This window comes from Conger conger, chromosome 12, assembly GCF_963514075.1.
Source record: "Conger conger chromosome 12, fConCon1.1, whole genome shotgun sequence".
In the NCBI taxonomy this organism is placed as follows: Eukaryota; Metazoa; Chordata; class Actinopteri; order Anguilliformes; family Congridae; genus Conger; species Conger conger.
This window is the reverse complement of record NC_083771.1, coordinates 7,294,029-7,310,564: the sequence shown is the minus strand read 5'-3', so window position 1 is coordinate 7,310,564 and position 16,536 is coordinate 7,294,029. Positions and strand designations below refer to the sequence as shown.

Sequence of the window (16,536 nt, the reverse complement as noted above, 5' to 3'; positions counted from 1 at the left end):
TGTGACATCACCTCACTTATTTGGCTAATTAAAAATGTGATCCTTTATAAGCAGAACATTATCTGATAACCCTGCTTTGAGGGAAGAAGATAACTTAGCGGCAGGTTACGCAAGACCTGGGTCTCCTGAGCAACAGAATGCAAGAGGGGCCCAGTGAAATCTGGCTCAGGGTTTTAGCTGAGGATGAGGTCATGTCCATGTTCTCTGGAAACCCTCTGGAAAATCTCCTCTGTACAAGTAGAGGTTTTAGCACAAGTGACAAGCCATTATTTTTGCAATTGTTTTTGTAATATAACCATTATTTATATGGGGTATACTGAGTACAGATGGTACCCCCCCCCCCCCCAAGTTTTTATTTTTTAGGGTAGATATTGGGTTTTTATTAATATTAATATTATTATTATTATCCATCCATCCATCCATCCATCCATCCATTATCTTAACCCGCTTATCCTGTACAGGGTCTCAGGGGGGCTGGAGCCTATCCCAGCATACATTTGGCGAAAGGCAGGAATACACCCTGGACAGGTCGACAGTCCATCGCAGGGCACACACACCATTCACTCACACACTCATACCTATGGGCAATTTAGACTCTCCAATCAGCCTAACCTGCATGTCTTCGGACTGTGGGAGGAAACCGGAGTACCCGGAGGAAACCCATACGAACACGGGGAGAACATGCAAACTCCACACAGAGAGGCCCCGGCCGACCAGGATTCGAACCCAGGACCTCCTTGCTGTGAGGCGGCTGTGCTACCCACTGCACCATCCATGCCACATAATAATAATAATAATAATAATAATAATAATAATAATAATAATAATAATAATAATAATAATAATAATAATAATCTTCTTCTTCTTCTTCTTCTTCTTCTTCTTCTTCTTCTTCTTCTTCTTCTTCTTCTTCTTCTTCTTCTTCTTCTTCTTCTTCTTCTTCTTCTTCTTCTTCTTCTTCTTCTTCTTCTTCTTCTTCTTCTTAATTGTGTGCACCTATTCAAAAGCCTCTTTTGAAAAAATGACGTGCCAAGATGGGCTGAATTGCCCGTTCTCATCATCACATAGGTACACTCAGTTACCTCTTTATTAGGTAGACCTGTGCAAATATTTAATCAGCCAATAATGTGGCAGCAACTAAGCATGCAGACATGGTCAAGAGGGTCAGCTGTTTTTCAGACCAAATATCAGAATGCGGAAGAAATGTGAAGTGACTTTAACCATGGAGTTGTTGGTGCCAGGGGGGTTTCAGTGTCTCAGAAACTGCTGATCTCCTGGGATTTTGACACACAACAGTTCCTAGAGTTTGCTGAGAATGGTGCGAAAAACAAAAAACATCCAGTGAGCAGCAGTTCTGAGGGCGAAAATGCGTTGTTAATGAGAGAGGTCAGGGAAGGGCCAGACTGGTCAAAGATGACGGGAAGGTGACAACAACGGAAATAACCACACATTACAACAGAGGTATGCAAAATTGCATCTCTGAACATATCTCAAACCTCTAAGTGGATAGGCTACAGCAGCAGAAGAACAATAAGTCTAAAAAATAACTAATAAATACTTAATGAAGTGCTCAGTGAGTGTATATCCTCATGTCAGTCCAGTGCTCATTTTCACTTGACAGTTAAGATTTGGGGAAATGGAGAACACTTCATGTGCAGCTTATGCCTCTATACACACAAGCACATCTTCAACAGGCATGTTTATTTAGCATCATTATTAAATTATTAGGCGGCACGGATGGTGCAGTGGGTAGCACTGCCGCCTCACAGCAAGGAGGTCCTGGGTTCGAATCCCCGTCGGCCGGGGCCTCTCTGTGCGGAGTTTGCATGTTCTCCCCGTGTCTGTGTGGGTTTCCTCCGGGTACTCCGGTTTCCTCCCACAGTCCGAAGACATGCAGGTTAGGCTGATTGGAGAGTCTAAATTGCCCGTAGGTATGAGTGTGTGAGTGAATGGTGTGTGTGCCCTGCGATGGACTGGCGACCTGTCCAGGGTGTATTCCTGCCTTTCGCCCAATGTATGCTGGGATAGGCTCCAGCCCCCCTGCGACCCTGATCAGGATAAGCGGGTTCAGATAATGGATGGATGGATTAAATTATTATGTGTAGGAGTATTCCTCACATATATCGTGTTATAGAATACGTCCGAAATAGACTTATCAGTAAACAACAATCAAAATGGTGCCAGTGTAAGTTGGTTTGGAGGTGGTGCAGGTGTGTGAATCAAACAAAAAGAGCTAACGGTGCTACATAAACATGCGCATGTGTGAGCGCGCCTGTGTTTGAGGGTGGGGGTGAGGACCATCTCAAAGGAGATGAACACATATCAGTTTCAACCAATTTACTCTGCATGCACATTCAAGATTATGATAAACCCCATTGCCAATTCTTATCAGACATGAACCGCGGGCGTTTCCACTGACTCGCCTTGGCTGGTTATTAGCTCGTCAAAAGATTATTTGACAGTTCAGTGTTATTCCCTGTGTACTTTAAGTATTATTATGTTAACATTGATTACAACTGTTGCTGCACGGATTTATAACAATGTTATGAATTATTATAATCCATTCCCTAACATTAGGCCTTTACTCTCAAATTACCAGGACCGACACAGCCATGCGCTTAATTTATGAAAGTTTCGCCTTCATAAGGGCACGCACGGTTGTCGACAGTTATTGCTTTGTACATTTGTATTTTGTGTATTTTGTGTTATAATGGCCGTCGCCCATTCTTATTTACATGTTCCTCTTACCGCACACCGCTCATTTGGAAAATAACCTTCCATGGACTGGAAACGATCCTCGATATCATGCTGCAAGTGAAAAAAAAAAAAAAAAACTATTGTTGCTACATATGTATATTTATCAAATAGCACTTGCATATGACATATTAAAAACAACACCACTGTGCGTCTACAGAATTCCAAAATGTGCAGCAGGCGCAAATATGCATTTCCATGAGGCAATGTAGGTGTGTGAGTGTTACATATTTCTATTGGATATCTCACTGTAAAGGCCAGTCGTCTGGGGGCGAATACTGCATTGTCATCGGGCGTCCAGAACAGAATACCCCCACCCAGTTACTGGGAATGGCTCGGGCCAGATGCGCAAGCAGCGGGAGGCACGTAGATTGCATCTGACTACAACATCGTGCTGTCTGTAGGCTACGCTGCATCCGAGCGCAACCTTCTTTACCCTTCGCGTTTTACGGTACATACGGAGCAGCATTGAACCCCAAGTATTTACCAGGGATTTCAAAACAAAAGGGATGCTGACGCACGAGAAAGATCGCTTTTATTAGCAACAGAGGACAGTATTTCCAGGCGTAAAAGGTAGGACTTTAATATTTTCTTGCCTTTTTATCTTTGGTGGCAAGACGCTCTCTTCGATGTAGTATACTATAAATTAATTAATTTGATATAGAACAGTGGCCTCTAGTCTGGATAACCTAATAATGCCCGTCTCTTGACACAGCCTTGGGCTGGCGTAAACAGGAGAATAGGCTACACCTGAACCTGCACTTTTGATGATGGTGCGCGCTAAGCTCATTTTCGCAGACCGATTTATCACATGCACGTGTATCTGTCTTTCATGACAGATATGTAAACAGTCTGTTTCTGAAGCCTAGATTATTGGACGATGGTGCCGCTTATTGCCCATACAATTAGTGGGAATTTATAGGAAAGAAGGACGGTTTATTGCCAATTTGGGCTGTGCGGCTAATGCCTTGGGACAAGGGCGATGGCGAGCTGCCCCAGTATTGATACCGTTTTGTCTGGGTGGTTGAAACGAAGCTTGAAGCAGCGTTAGTGCTCTTGCATTCCCCTTTAGGCGGACAAACCGCATCCCACAATTTGTTGGCCAATTTGGAATTGTAGCGTAGCCTATAGGGTGTGTAAATTAAAACAGATGGGCGTGTTGCTGTCGTTACAATCTTGAAGCCTACACCGTTATTTACGACCAACAGACAAGTAATAATATTTTGTTCATAATCAAAATGTCGATTATTTTCTATTTGATTAATGTCAAACCATGGCACCCTACAAACACGTCTAATCAACATTACTTGTACCTATAGTAGTCTAACAGAAAACAATATTGAGCAGGCTGTTCAGGTAAATAATTATATGAAAGCAATCAAAAGGTATGTAATCTCATTCCCTTCTCAGTCCAGTGGCTTTTCTGAAATCCAGAGACAGTAGGCTCTTGTATGTTTAATCTCTTGCCAAACGGACAAAATTTGATTCATGTTCGTGTTACAATCCTACAATTGTTTCTGCGTGGGTTGCGTGTATGTTATGAGATCGGAGTGGCGTGGGAGGCCTCGCGCCCACGTAGAGCGCAGTTGCTTTTTGTCAGTATCTTTCGTTGTATAATATGTCATATTCTTGCATAATCCACCCCATTTGCAGTTGAACCCCATTTCTGCAGGTTTTCTTTCGCGTTTATCGTTAGCTTGGATATTTATTGAACATAGCCTTCAGTATAGACGTGCAAGTGGTCCCGCAGTTCTGGCACGTGGGTAGGACATGGGCGTGAAAACCAACAGTGGGTATTGTGGAAATGCTACGGCTATTTATTGGTTTACGGAATGTACATCGCTTTTTATAAAGCTATATTGCACGGCGAACGCTGCAGTGTAGCCTACGGTTCGAACTTCGAAGGTCATGCTTAAAGCAGTCATTTATTCACATGAAGTCAGGTGTGTGTGTTTCCTAATGTGTAGCTTTTTTTTGTAGTCTTTTTTCTCTTGACAAAAAAAAATTAAATTTTTCTGTCTCGCGTCATACATCACAGTTACATTTTTGGTTACAATGTAAGCTTTCAACCATATATTTGAGAACTCTCCAGCAGGGAGACCTGAGCTTGTTTATAGACAATGGCACAGTGAAGCATGCCTAGAGATCGAAGACCGTCGCCCTGCCACCTCTCCGTGCTCCCTCTCCCTCTAGTGGCGGGTGTGTGGAATTACAATACACTGCCGCCTAACCACCAGTGCCTTCCATACGCAGTAAATTAAGTTTTGAAGTTTTGACTGTTTCAGTAAATGTTCAGCAGAGCTGTGGACGACGGTAGTATTCCTCTTACGTTTAAAATGGACACCAACGTGAAATACATATGTTACTTAAATGCCAACCTCATCCCAAAAAAGAGAAAAACAATATATTACTGTGGCATAAAGCCAAGTATTTTCTGTCAGTTACATTAAATACATTTTCAATTTATGTACAGTTATTTAAATCTAAATTTAAATATCCCGTTTACACGGCTGCCTATTTATTTTATTAGTTCATGTTTAGAACCTTGGTCGAAGTAAGAGGTTCTGGGATATTGACACTTTTAAACAGTCCAAAAAGCCCTCTCACACAGTCAGTTTGGATAGGGGCCCTTTTGTTGCTTTCTCTTTTGGGGCTTCTTCCTGAGAAAAAAACCCAAATTAATTGTCTTCACAATATGGGGCAACGTTTAAGATCAATGCATTAGTTTATAACACAGTTTTACCACAGAAGCACAGTCTTGTGCTGTTAGTCTACATTTCCTATCAGTCAGTATTATGCAGAGAGGTTGATTTTTCAAGGCGGTTATGAGGTTATTGCTCAATAAGGGAATTAAAACCTGATCTCCCATTCCACAGTCCGGCAGAATTACCACATTGCCAAAAGGCTGGGCCACTTGGCAAGGCGTACAATCATCCTAGACTTCTTTTCCTCATGATTTAACCCTGACTTGCAAGTGCGATTACTCCTGTATAAACAGGAAGTTTCTTTTCCAGCTGGAAGTCGGTTCACACACTGTTATATTCAACTGGTCAAGCTTGTGTTCCCTTGTTTGTGTATTTGTCTGTGGCTTTGCTGAGTTGCTTTTGGTGGTTCAGGGGTTTGTTTCTTCTTTCTTGTTTCTTTCTCCAGTTACGATGCCTCTTTAACTGTTCTATTCCAGTTGTGACTCTCCTGGTTTATTATATTACACTACAGTAATATATCTGACGCTTTTATCCAAAGCGACTTACAGTTGACTTACAGGCGAAGTGGGGGACAATCACCCGTGGAGCAATGTGGGGTTAAGGGCCTTGCTCAAGGGCCCAACAGTTGTGTAGATCTTATAGTGGCTACACCAGGGCTTGAACTACCAACCTTCCAGGTCCCAGTCATGGGCCTTAGCCACTAGGGTCCCAGTCATGGACCTTAGGCACTAGGGTCCCAGTCATGGACCTTAGGCACTAGGGTCCCAGTCATGGACCTTAGCCACTAGGGTCCCAGTCATGGACCTTAGGCACTAGGGTCCCAGTCATGGACCTTAGGCACTAGGCTACAGGCTGCCTGACTCCCCCCCCATCACTGGCATATTCCCTGTCTGTCCAAAGACAGGCTTAGAAGATGAAGCATCACCATCCCTGCGGCTAGGCTAACGTTCAGATTAAATTACCCTGTTGTTTCTCTCCGGCTAATTTCATTAACTGCCTATTTTTAAAAGAGCCTTTGGCTGCTGTGCCATTCGATTTTCTTCCTGCAGGCTTTCCATTACAGGCACAAAACAACAGAAATGGGAATGTTTTCACACTGCGATTCTCTCGCTGTTCTCAGGGTGTGGTTCTGCTTCTCTTGGTGCTGACGAAACTCTCTGCATTTTTAATAAAAACACGGGCCAAATGACTCAAGACTTGGCCACTACCTCACTGTTCCTCCCCGCGTGTCGTTAGAGTTGAAAGGTGGTCTGGCCGACCATAGCTTTCTGTGTGCTTACTTAGCTTGGAAGCAAGGCCTATCCTCCTTAAATGCTTTTGAGGGTTCTGCACATAGTTAGGGAGAACACCCAGAAAATCATGACACACCCCCTTTATGATGTCACTCTCGCATTAGATAATCAGTCTGTTGGATATTGGTAAACATCAAACTCCAAAAATACATATAGGCCTACTAATTCTGAATGTTGAGAGGTGAACGTTGTAATCTGAAATGCATGTGGTCTACAATAATGAATCTTAAAGTTGCCCTGTCAGGGAATAGTTAAGTGAATTGGTCATATGTTAATGGAAAGGCTTCTTGTAAGAAGGTCCTGCATGTTTACAGATTAATGTGTTTGTGTGTGTGTCTGGGTGAAGGCTGTCTCTGAGTAAAACAATGGTGTGTGTGTCTGTGAGTATTGTGGTGGTGTGTGTGTGTGTGTGTGTGTGTGTGTGTGCGTGCATGCTTGTGTGTTTTGTTTGTGTGTATGTGTGTTTGTGCGTGTGTGTGTGTGTGTGTGTGTGTTTTGCATGTGTGTGTGTGTGTGTTTGTGTGTCTGTTTGTGTGTGTGCGTGTGTGTGTTTTTATGTGTGGGAAGGCCAGACATTACTTTTCTGAGCCTTTCCTGTTTCAGGAACTTCCTCAACTGTCCCAGCTCGACACTTTTTTTTTTAGAGATGGGAGTAGAGAGTAGATTCCCAGCCAGGGAAGGTGTGTGAACAAACTGTGAGTCAAAAATGCAAGAATCATCAATGCAAGAATCTTGTTGCATTTGTGTGTGTGTGTGTGTGTGTGGGTATGGCTTGTATGACCGTGTGTGGGTGGCTGTGTGTGTATGAGCATATACATTTGTGTATGAGCTCATATGTGTGTGTGAGTGTGTGTGTATGCATCTATACATGTGTTATTCTGAGTGTGAGAGTGTATGCCTGTGCATGTCTGTGTGAATGTATGAATCTATGTGTGTGTGTGTGTGTGTGTGTCTGAGTGAGTGTGTGTATGTGTGTATGGGTGTGTATAATTCCTGCAGGTTCAGTGCCTGTAGTTGTGTATTATTACAGTGCATGCTTTCTCCCAAGGGGAGAGGAGGGGCGTCTACAGTGATGACCTCACCACCGTCAGCTAGGGGACACAGGGGGAGGAGACTATAACCCTGCCAACGGCAGAGGCCATCTGATTGGGTGTTGGCTGGACGTGTTGCACTTCGATAAGAGGGGTGGAATGGGAAGGAGAGGGAGAGAGAGAGAGAGAGGGAGGGAGGGAGGGAGGGAAGGAGGGAGACAGAAAGAGCGAGAGAGAGAGAGAGAGAGAGTGTGTAGGATATCCTTTTTATCTCACAGAACACCGCTTCCATGGAAACCAGAAGTGTATTGTTCCATAAACTGACCTTTTTCCCCTACTGAATATCTATTTTTTTTTCCTTTTCAATGATTGGTCCTGTTGCCTCTCTCTCCTTGCTTGGGCAGGTGTTTTGGCCTGAGGAGGCCAGGAATGTTTAAGCACAGGCAGTTCATAAGCTGGAAAGCTGTGCTGTGTTGGTGCTAGCTGTGTTTATTTGATTGATTAATACTGTGTGTTTAGTTCAGCCAGCAGTTACTGGTGAACAGACGCTGCTCAAGTGTGGCTGATCGACCACTTTTAGCAGCAGACACTAGGTCCGTCTATTCCTGAGTCTGACTATTACTCTGGGCATTTACCACCAAATCACTGCTTTTACGAGTGTATTTTCACCTGTATCAGACACACATGTATGCATACACACATGTACGTGCACACACACACACACACAGATCCCCTTCTATGTTTTTCCATAGTGTGATGTTGATTGTTGATCATCCTTCAAGGCATGACAGCTCTGACACATGTGGTCCAGTGTGACCAATCACAAACATTATCAGACCATGTGGTCCAGTGTGACCAATCACAAACATTATCAGACCATGTGGTCCAGTGTGACCAATCATAAACATCATCAGCCCACGTGATCCAGTGTGACCAATCAAAAAACACCATCCACCCATGGGATCCAGTGTGACCAATCATAAACATTGCCTGCCCGTGTGATCCAGTGTGACCCCATGGTCAACTTTGAGTAAAGGTAAACTGTGATGGTAGAGCAGGGAATTCTTGCAGTGCATTTTAATGCTTTATGTACGACTGCCATAACATCCCTGTCCATTAACCAGCTGAGTACAGACCCCTCCCCCCACAGCCAAACACTCAGCCTAATAGACCCTTAATACTGTATATTGGACATTTTTTCTGGGGGACTTGCTGCTCTAGCTCCATTAGTAAATGCACTGTTCTGTTCCAGTAGTATTGGGGAAATGAAATGGCTTCAGTGGGTAACTCAATGATGCTTGCTTTAATGAGAATATTTCTATTTGATTCTTTTTTTTATAAGGTTAAATATAAAAGATGAATTCAACAAGGCCTCTCCCCTGTCTCTCAAACAAAGAATAAAACTAACTTCCGTAAATCTATTTTTTAAATCTGTAATTCTACTTTAAATATTTCCTATGTTGGTTAGTTCGAGCGTCAGAAGGATCTCTGTGATGGCTTGATTCAAAATGGCTGCCTTCTGATAAACTGGCTGCTAATGGACATTGCATAATAAAAATCCGCCCACAGCAATTAACCTTGTCGACTAGTATTACATAAATGTGTATGGCCAATAAGAGGTGCTTTTATAGCCCCAACACTAAATGAGAGAGAAGGATTTAGCAGCTAGAGAACTCAAAGTAATATATATTCTTTTATGGTGGGGGGTGAACTCAGTATGAAACTCCTACCATGAATGAAGCATGGCAGCTATTTTGTGTTGGACCACACATCACCTGTGGTGGAGAGGGAGGTATTTTTGTGGCCAGACAAACCAGAATGAATGAATCGCGCCCTTTGCAATAAGTGCCATGGGATCCTTTCCCTGACCACAGTGAATCGGGACATCAGTTTAAGTCTTGGTTTATAGAGAGCATCACCTCTGTCAGGGCACTGGGGCATTACTTCTCTGCTTGGTCCAGAGGAAAGAGCAGCTCCTCTTAAGCTCATTATTGGTCTTGACTTGTTTTCAGTCATTCTCCTTGATTAATTGTTTGTTGTTTATAATTGTATTATTATTGTTTGGTTAATAAAAGAAAATGATTGAAAACAAGATGAGACTGATAATCAATTGGAGGAGTCTGTCTCCTCAATTTTCAGCTCAGCATCCACCACTGGTTTTCTTTGTGTGTCCCATCAAAATACTAACCAAGCCCAGCCCTGCTTAGCTTCAGTACTAACCAAGCCCAGCCCTGCTTAGCTTCAACCCTAACTAAGCCCAGCTCTGCTTAGCTTCAGTTCTAACCAAACTCAGCCTTGCTTAGTTTCAGCACTAACCAAGCAATAGAACCATGGTTCTTTCTCTTTCTAGCGTTCTGCTGTTTAATAAATGTGTTTTCTCTTTCTCTGGTCTCTTTTCACAGAGCCGTCTGACTGGCAAGTTAAGAAATCCCCCTCTAAGCATGGAAAAGGTAAACACTGCTGCTCTGACTGACACAACATGGCCTGAAGCATACCCTACTAGTCAGCAAACGCACATGACTGTGCCAGCAAACACACATGACTGTGCCAGCAAAAGCACATGACTGTGCCAGCAAACGCACATGACTGTGCCTGCAAACACACATGACGGTGCCTGCAACCGCACGGTCTAGTTGTACATACTCAATGTGCGTTCGAATAAACTTGAGTCCTCAAGGACAGTTCTGGAAGAAGCAGAAGAAAGCACACATGGAAGAAGTCAACGCTTGACACTACAGCTCAGCATTGCATTGAGAATTTCAAGTGACAAGGTTTAGAATTGAACAGCGTGTGTAATTGACAGCTTGAAGTGTCCGTATTGGTGTACATACGTATGGTATGTTTTGGGCTGGTATGTTCGAGTTTTTGTCTAAATGAGGGTACATAAGATGCTCCCTGCATGATGACCAATAAGTATTTAAAGCAAAATCGCAGTGCACGCTTCCCTGAGTGAGTGAGTGAGTGAGTGAGTGAGTGAGCGAGCAAGATTATGTTCAGTGTTTTGGTTGTGCATGGCGATGTGAAAGAAAAGTAGACTTTCAGTTCTATGGTTTTACATATCATATCATGACATGTCGTGTTTTGTTTTGGTGTGACCTTTGACCTCTGTGTTTATTGCTCAGGAGGTAGGGGCCGCCCCAGGAACAGGAAGTAGGCCATCCTCTCGGGGTCCCAGTGCCCCTGGCTCTCCGGCCATCACCATTGTGGTAAGACCTGCAGCGGTTCAAACATTTTTTAAACAGCAGCAGAACTATGCTAAAACTATTTATTTTTGTCTTTGATGATTAACAGGTCTGTCATTAGACATACGTCAGGTGCTAGCATTAGCCATAAACAAGTTACAGTGCAGTACCATTCATTGTGAATGACCATGCTATGGTTTAGGGTAATTCTGCTACGAAGTGCTAGCCTATTACTGGGCGGAAAAAAATGAATAGAAGAAAATTGGGAACTTCATTAAGGGTGCTACTTAAACTCTGATAACAATGATTATGAAATAGTTTTTTCTTCTTTATACATGGAAAAAATGTGGCTGCCTCAATATATGGTGAATAATATTTATCCAGCTAAAAAAAACTGTTTTGACAAGCTGTTCCCCTTTTGTCACTGAAACAGTCTTACAACGGAAGACCACAACGGATGGCATGCCATTGTATGTGAGCTAGGACCTTGTATCTGCTCCTGTTGACGTATCTCTAATAAAAATATCTCTGGTATTACCCGCTGCGCTGTATCTAATGTGATAGCATTGTGGATGTGCGTCACCTTAAACACTCCTTTCCTGTTTCCCTTTCTCGGACACTCGCTCATATTTCCCCCTGTCCCAGACAAAACTGGAGAAGAAGGTGATTGGATACAAGGATCTGGCTGCCATTCCCAAAGACAAGGCCATCCTGGAGGTGGAGCGGCCTGATTGGATGATCTACGAGCCCCACTTCAACTTCTCCTCTCTGGACCGAACCGAGCTGTCCAGGAGCCGAGAGGTCCGTCGCTTTTACAACAGAAACCCTGCCTAGTTACTGCACTGACCTGTCAATCATAACCCTGCCTAGTTACTGCACTGACCTGTCAATCATAACCCTGCCTAGTTACTGCACTGACCTGTCAATCATAACCCTGCCTAGTTACTGCACTGACCTGTCAATCATAACCCTGCCTAGTTACTGCACTGACCTGTCAATCATAACCCTGCCTAGTTACTGCACTGACCTGTCAATCATAACCGTGCCTAGTTACTGCACTGACCTGTCAATCGTAACCCTGCCTAGTTACTGGACTGACCTGTCAATCGTAACCCTGCCTAGTTACTGCACTGACCTGTCAATCATAACCCTGCCTAGTTACTGCACTGACCTGTCAATCATAACCCTGCCTAGTTGCTGCACTGACCTGTCAATCATAAGCCTGCCTAGTTACTGCTCTGACCTGTCAATCATAACCCTGCCTAGTTACTGCACTGACCTGTCAATCATAACCCTGCCTAGTTACTGCACTGACCTGTCAATCGTAACCCTGCCTAGTTACTGCACTGACCTGTCAATCATAACCCTGCCTAGTTACTGCACTGACCTGTCAATCATAACCCTGCCTAGCTACTATACTGACTTGGCAATCATAACCCTGCCTAGCTACTATACTGACTTGTCAATCATAACCCTGCCTAGTTACTGCACTGACCTGTCAATCATAACCCTGCCTAGCTACTATACTGACTTGTCAATCATAACCATTCATGGTGTTATTACGGGATAAGAACCTCACTTCTTGTTTATTTGTAATATATGAATAGTTGTTAGCAGTCATTGAATTCCTCCCACTGATGTGCCTGATCCCTCTTTCTTCTCTCTCTCTCTTTCCTGTCATTCACAGAGGTCCATGTCCCCTCACTCCATCTCTCCCCCTCCCTCCCCTGGGGTAAGAGTCCTACGCTACTGTTTTTGGCAGGCCTTTTCATGGGTCCTGGATCCTGGGTCCTGGGTCCTCGGTCCTCGGTCTGATCCTCGGCCGCCAGTGTGTGTGTATGTGTGTGTGTGTGTAGTTGTGAGTGTGTGAGTGAATGGTGTGTGTGTGTAGGTGTGAATGTGTGAGTCAATGGTCTGTATGTGTATATAGGTGTGAGTGAATGGTGTGTGTAAGTGTGTAAGTGAATGGTGTGTGTGTGTGTGTGTGTGTGTGGAGGTGTGAGTGTGTGAGTGAATGGTGTGTGTGTGTAGGTGTGAGTGTGTGAGTGAATGGTGAATTCTAAATTCAGTGAGGCCTAGCAGGCTAGGGGCCTAGAAATGAATCATTCTCTGCAGGGCATATTGTGCTTTTTCCTTGTAACTGAATATATTCCATGAAATCTTATGAACAAAAATTCATCATGCTTTATTCTCTTTATGGCCAAATATGATTGCATTTTTGTAATCTTAGTGTACTAGTTGTGATATAGAGTTCTTTGACAAGTAGCTTATCTGATGCTCTGGTTTTATGCAGCAGATGAAAGCTATGACTTTAAGGACTGGATGGACCGCTGTTAGGGTTTTGCTAAGAGCCACTTAGCTTTCAGGGCTGGAGACGGTATTGATCCTCCATAAATCAGCCTGTTCAGATGTGTGTCTGCCCTGAAAGCAGGGCTGAACCATAGCCTGATAATCCTGATACTAATGCGACAGCACTTTGGACAAAACGTTGTCTGTTCTCCTGCTGCTTCTGCTGCTTCATTGCCCTCACATTCATCATCAAGTGTGGAATCTGTTCAGGACAGCGGTTACACTGGTCACTTAAATGTGACTTCTGCACCACTGTTGACATCAGATACCACTAGGCTGAATTAAGTGACGGGTCTAGATGCGCCCAAATCAGATTTTGTCCGCATTGGGATTGGATCTGCCAAACCACTTGGCGAGGTGGCATTGTGAAGATCAGCCCATCCCCAAGAGGATGAGACACACGATCTTGGATTCACATGCTAAATACGGTTGAACCTTGGGGTCTCAATGAGGAAATAAATCTTGTTTCCAATAATTGTTGATTCTCGTTTTTTTTTTTTCATTGTTCATTGTTTTTGTGATTTGTATAATTGTCTGTCATGCAATCTTCCTATTGATGCGTGTGTTATGACTGTTCTTAAGCATGTGACCTGTGTCAGTTATTGGTTGGAGACTATAAGAGCTGTCGTTTGGTACTTTGTCTCTTATTTGTCTCTGATGAAAACGCTGTAGCATGGAAACGTGTCAGTTTTGGACCATTAAAGGGCTTATTTTGCATCTGAGTGCTCCAGACTTTTCCCCCACTTGACAAGGTGGTTTAGGTCACTTTGTGATCTCGAAACCTCTGTTATTTATGTTTTCCTCAAATTCTGTTAACTCCGAGGCTCATATGTACACTGTGAATGGATGAGAGGGAATCAAGACACCTTATGAACTACATTTCCCTTGATGCTTTGCGCACGCATTGGCACGGTAGCATGACACAGCGGCAAACCACCAGAGCACAGCAGCCACTTGTTTGTGCACAGATACAGGGGCATGAAGATGAGCTTTGACAGTAAATATAAGGCTGCAGCTGAAAAGAAGAATATTATGCGGAAACGTGTTACTCAATCTGTTAGGTGTTGGCAGTGGCAAGAAAACTAGAAACAAACCAGAAGAAAACTCACACTTGGTTTATGCATTTTTTCGTGTTATGGAGTCAGTTGAGGACCACTCCTAGTGTCTGGATTATTGGGCTAGAGCTCTTCACAGGGTGGTTGAAGGTGTGCTGTCGCATATGGAATTTGAGAAGTCCGTTGGAGTGAAATTGTGCACAAAATGGTTTCATAACTGCTGGCTACATTCACAGATCCATACCTTCCTATCTACTAAAACAGCTAGTGTACACAGAAGCACAATACTGGTGTTAAAGGTCCCAAAGGTCCCATAACATCTCCAGTGTTTTATTTTAGGTCTTGATTTTAGGTCCATAAGTAAAGGTTTGTGTGGTTTTAAGTACCAAAAACAATCTCTGTCCAGTTTTAAATGTCCCTTCTCATGCGCTTTACCAAGAACAGGCTGTTTTGGTCACTGTGTCTTTAATGCTCATTGATATCAGTGAACCTCTGTTCTGATTGGCTGGCTAACTTCAGGGAAGTCCAAACGGCTCGTTTAAATTCCCATTTTTTTCATACGCATTGTGTGGATTCATTTTGGGGCTGTGTTTTCTACTCCTTTATAATCCTCTGCACTGCATTACACATGACTGACCTGGGGGATTTCCCTGTACTTTTTTTGGATTCCTTAATTTGCGATTGTCCGTCAAATCGCGGCAGGATACGCGGTGGGACATCTGATATTTAAATATGACACAGGATCATGAACTCTAACCTACGACCTGATCTCAGGGCTCCTATTGAACTGGCAAATGTGGATGCAGAGCAGGTCTGGCCTTGACGTGACTGGATGCTGGAATTTCTGATTCCAGAAGCTGCTGGAGCTGACTTGTGTTATGTAGACAAATAAGTTATAATCCAAATTGTCGAGGAAAGTGCCACTGTGAGCATCAGCACGGTGCATTCTCTTAGACAAAGCAGCTTTGTCCCTGATATACACTCACTGAGCACTTTATTAGGTATTTATTAGATTCGTTTTTTTGACTTATTGGTCCTTTGCTGCAGTTACCTATCCACTTAGCATTATGTGTTCAGAGATGCTCTTTGGTGTTTTTGCCCGCAGAACTGCTGCTCACTTGTTGAGGTTTTTCGCACCATTCTCTGCAAACTCTTGTGACTGTTGTGCGTGAAAATCCCAGGAGATCAGCAGTTTTTGAGATACTCAAACCACCCTGTCTGGCACCAATAATCATTCCACGGTCAAAGTCACTTAGATCACATTTATTTGGTCTGAAAAACAGCTGAACCATGTCTGCATGCCTTTATGTTCTTACTTGCTGCCACATGATTGGCTGAATAAATATTTGCATTAACATTCTATCTAATGAAGTGTTCACTGAGTGCACATAGAGTTTTATTTCAAATGTATACACGTGGCACATTCTATATTGATCAGGCCATGTACATATTCTTCTTGTTCCTGCTGAATCAACTCTCAAAACATCTTTATTATACAGCTAAGCAAAACAACAGAGCACACGTGATTACTTAAAAGTGATCCCTTCAGTGTAGACAGTCTTCCACAATAACCATAGCCAAGACTGATTCAGCAAATATGCTTTCAAATATGCTTGGCTATGTTGTAGCCGTCCAGCAGTTGGATACTGTAGGTAATGTACAGTAATCTGCTGTAGTGCTTGTCCATGACCTCTCTCACTCTCTCTCTTCAGAGCTCAGGGAGGGAGCTGAAGGATTTGCCAGAGGAGTCTGATTCACCTCCAGCCCGCAAAATCAGCGCCACAGCGGGCCCAGTGCATCACTTTCACAGGCCAGGTACTGCCCACAGACACCTAGAGACACCCACAGACACCTAGAGACACCCACAGACACCTAGAGACACCGAAAGACATGCCCACAGACACCCACAGATGCCTAAAGACATGCCAACTGTAGGAACTACAACTTCCACATTCCCACAGGACAATTCCGCGACGTCCACCCCGCATGACGTCTAGCTTGGTTCAGCCAATCCCGTAATGGCGGGAGCAATATACTTTCCCGTATAAGAGCAAGACACATTCTTGGGATCTCTCTTCTGCTTCTGCTTCTTCTCTTCTCTTCACTCTCTTCGCCGCACCCTTTTTGGCCATTCGCTTCAGCTCATCTGCTCCGAGACTCGGACAGAG

At 43.6% G+C, this 16,536-nt stretch overlaps 1 protein-coding gene across 2 annotated transcripts in view; it reads left to right on the top strand.

Annotated features, from left to right (window-relative positions):
• Positions 1–3,023: 3,023 nt before the first annotated feature.
• dmtn (dematin actin binding protein) overlaps positions 3,024–16,536 on the top strand; it is a 29,890-nt gene continuing 16,377 nt past the window's right edge. Inside the window, exons 1-6 of one of the 2 annotated variants that reach the window (XM_061262360.1) lie at positions 3,024–3,327; positions 10,185–10,232; positions 10,905–10,988; positions 11,610–11,765; positions 12,652–12,696; positions 16,081–16,183. In XM_061262360.1, coding sequence (XP_061118344.1) covers positions 10,224–10,232; positions 10,905–10,988; positions 11,610–11,765; positions 12,652–12,696; positions 16,081–16,183 — 397 coding nt within the window. In that variant the 5' untranslated portion in view covers positions 3,024–3,327; positions 10,185–10,223. The remainder of the gene's footprint in view (positions 3,328–10,184; positions 10,233–10,904; positions 10,989–11,609; positions 11,766–12,651; positions 12,697–16,080; positions 16,184–16,536) is intronic. The other variant, XM_061262358.1, reaches the window with a different exon arrangement.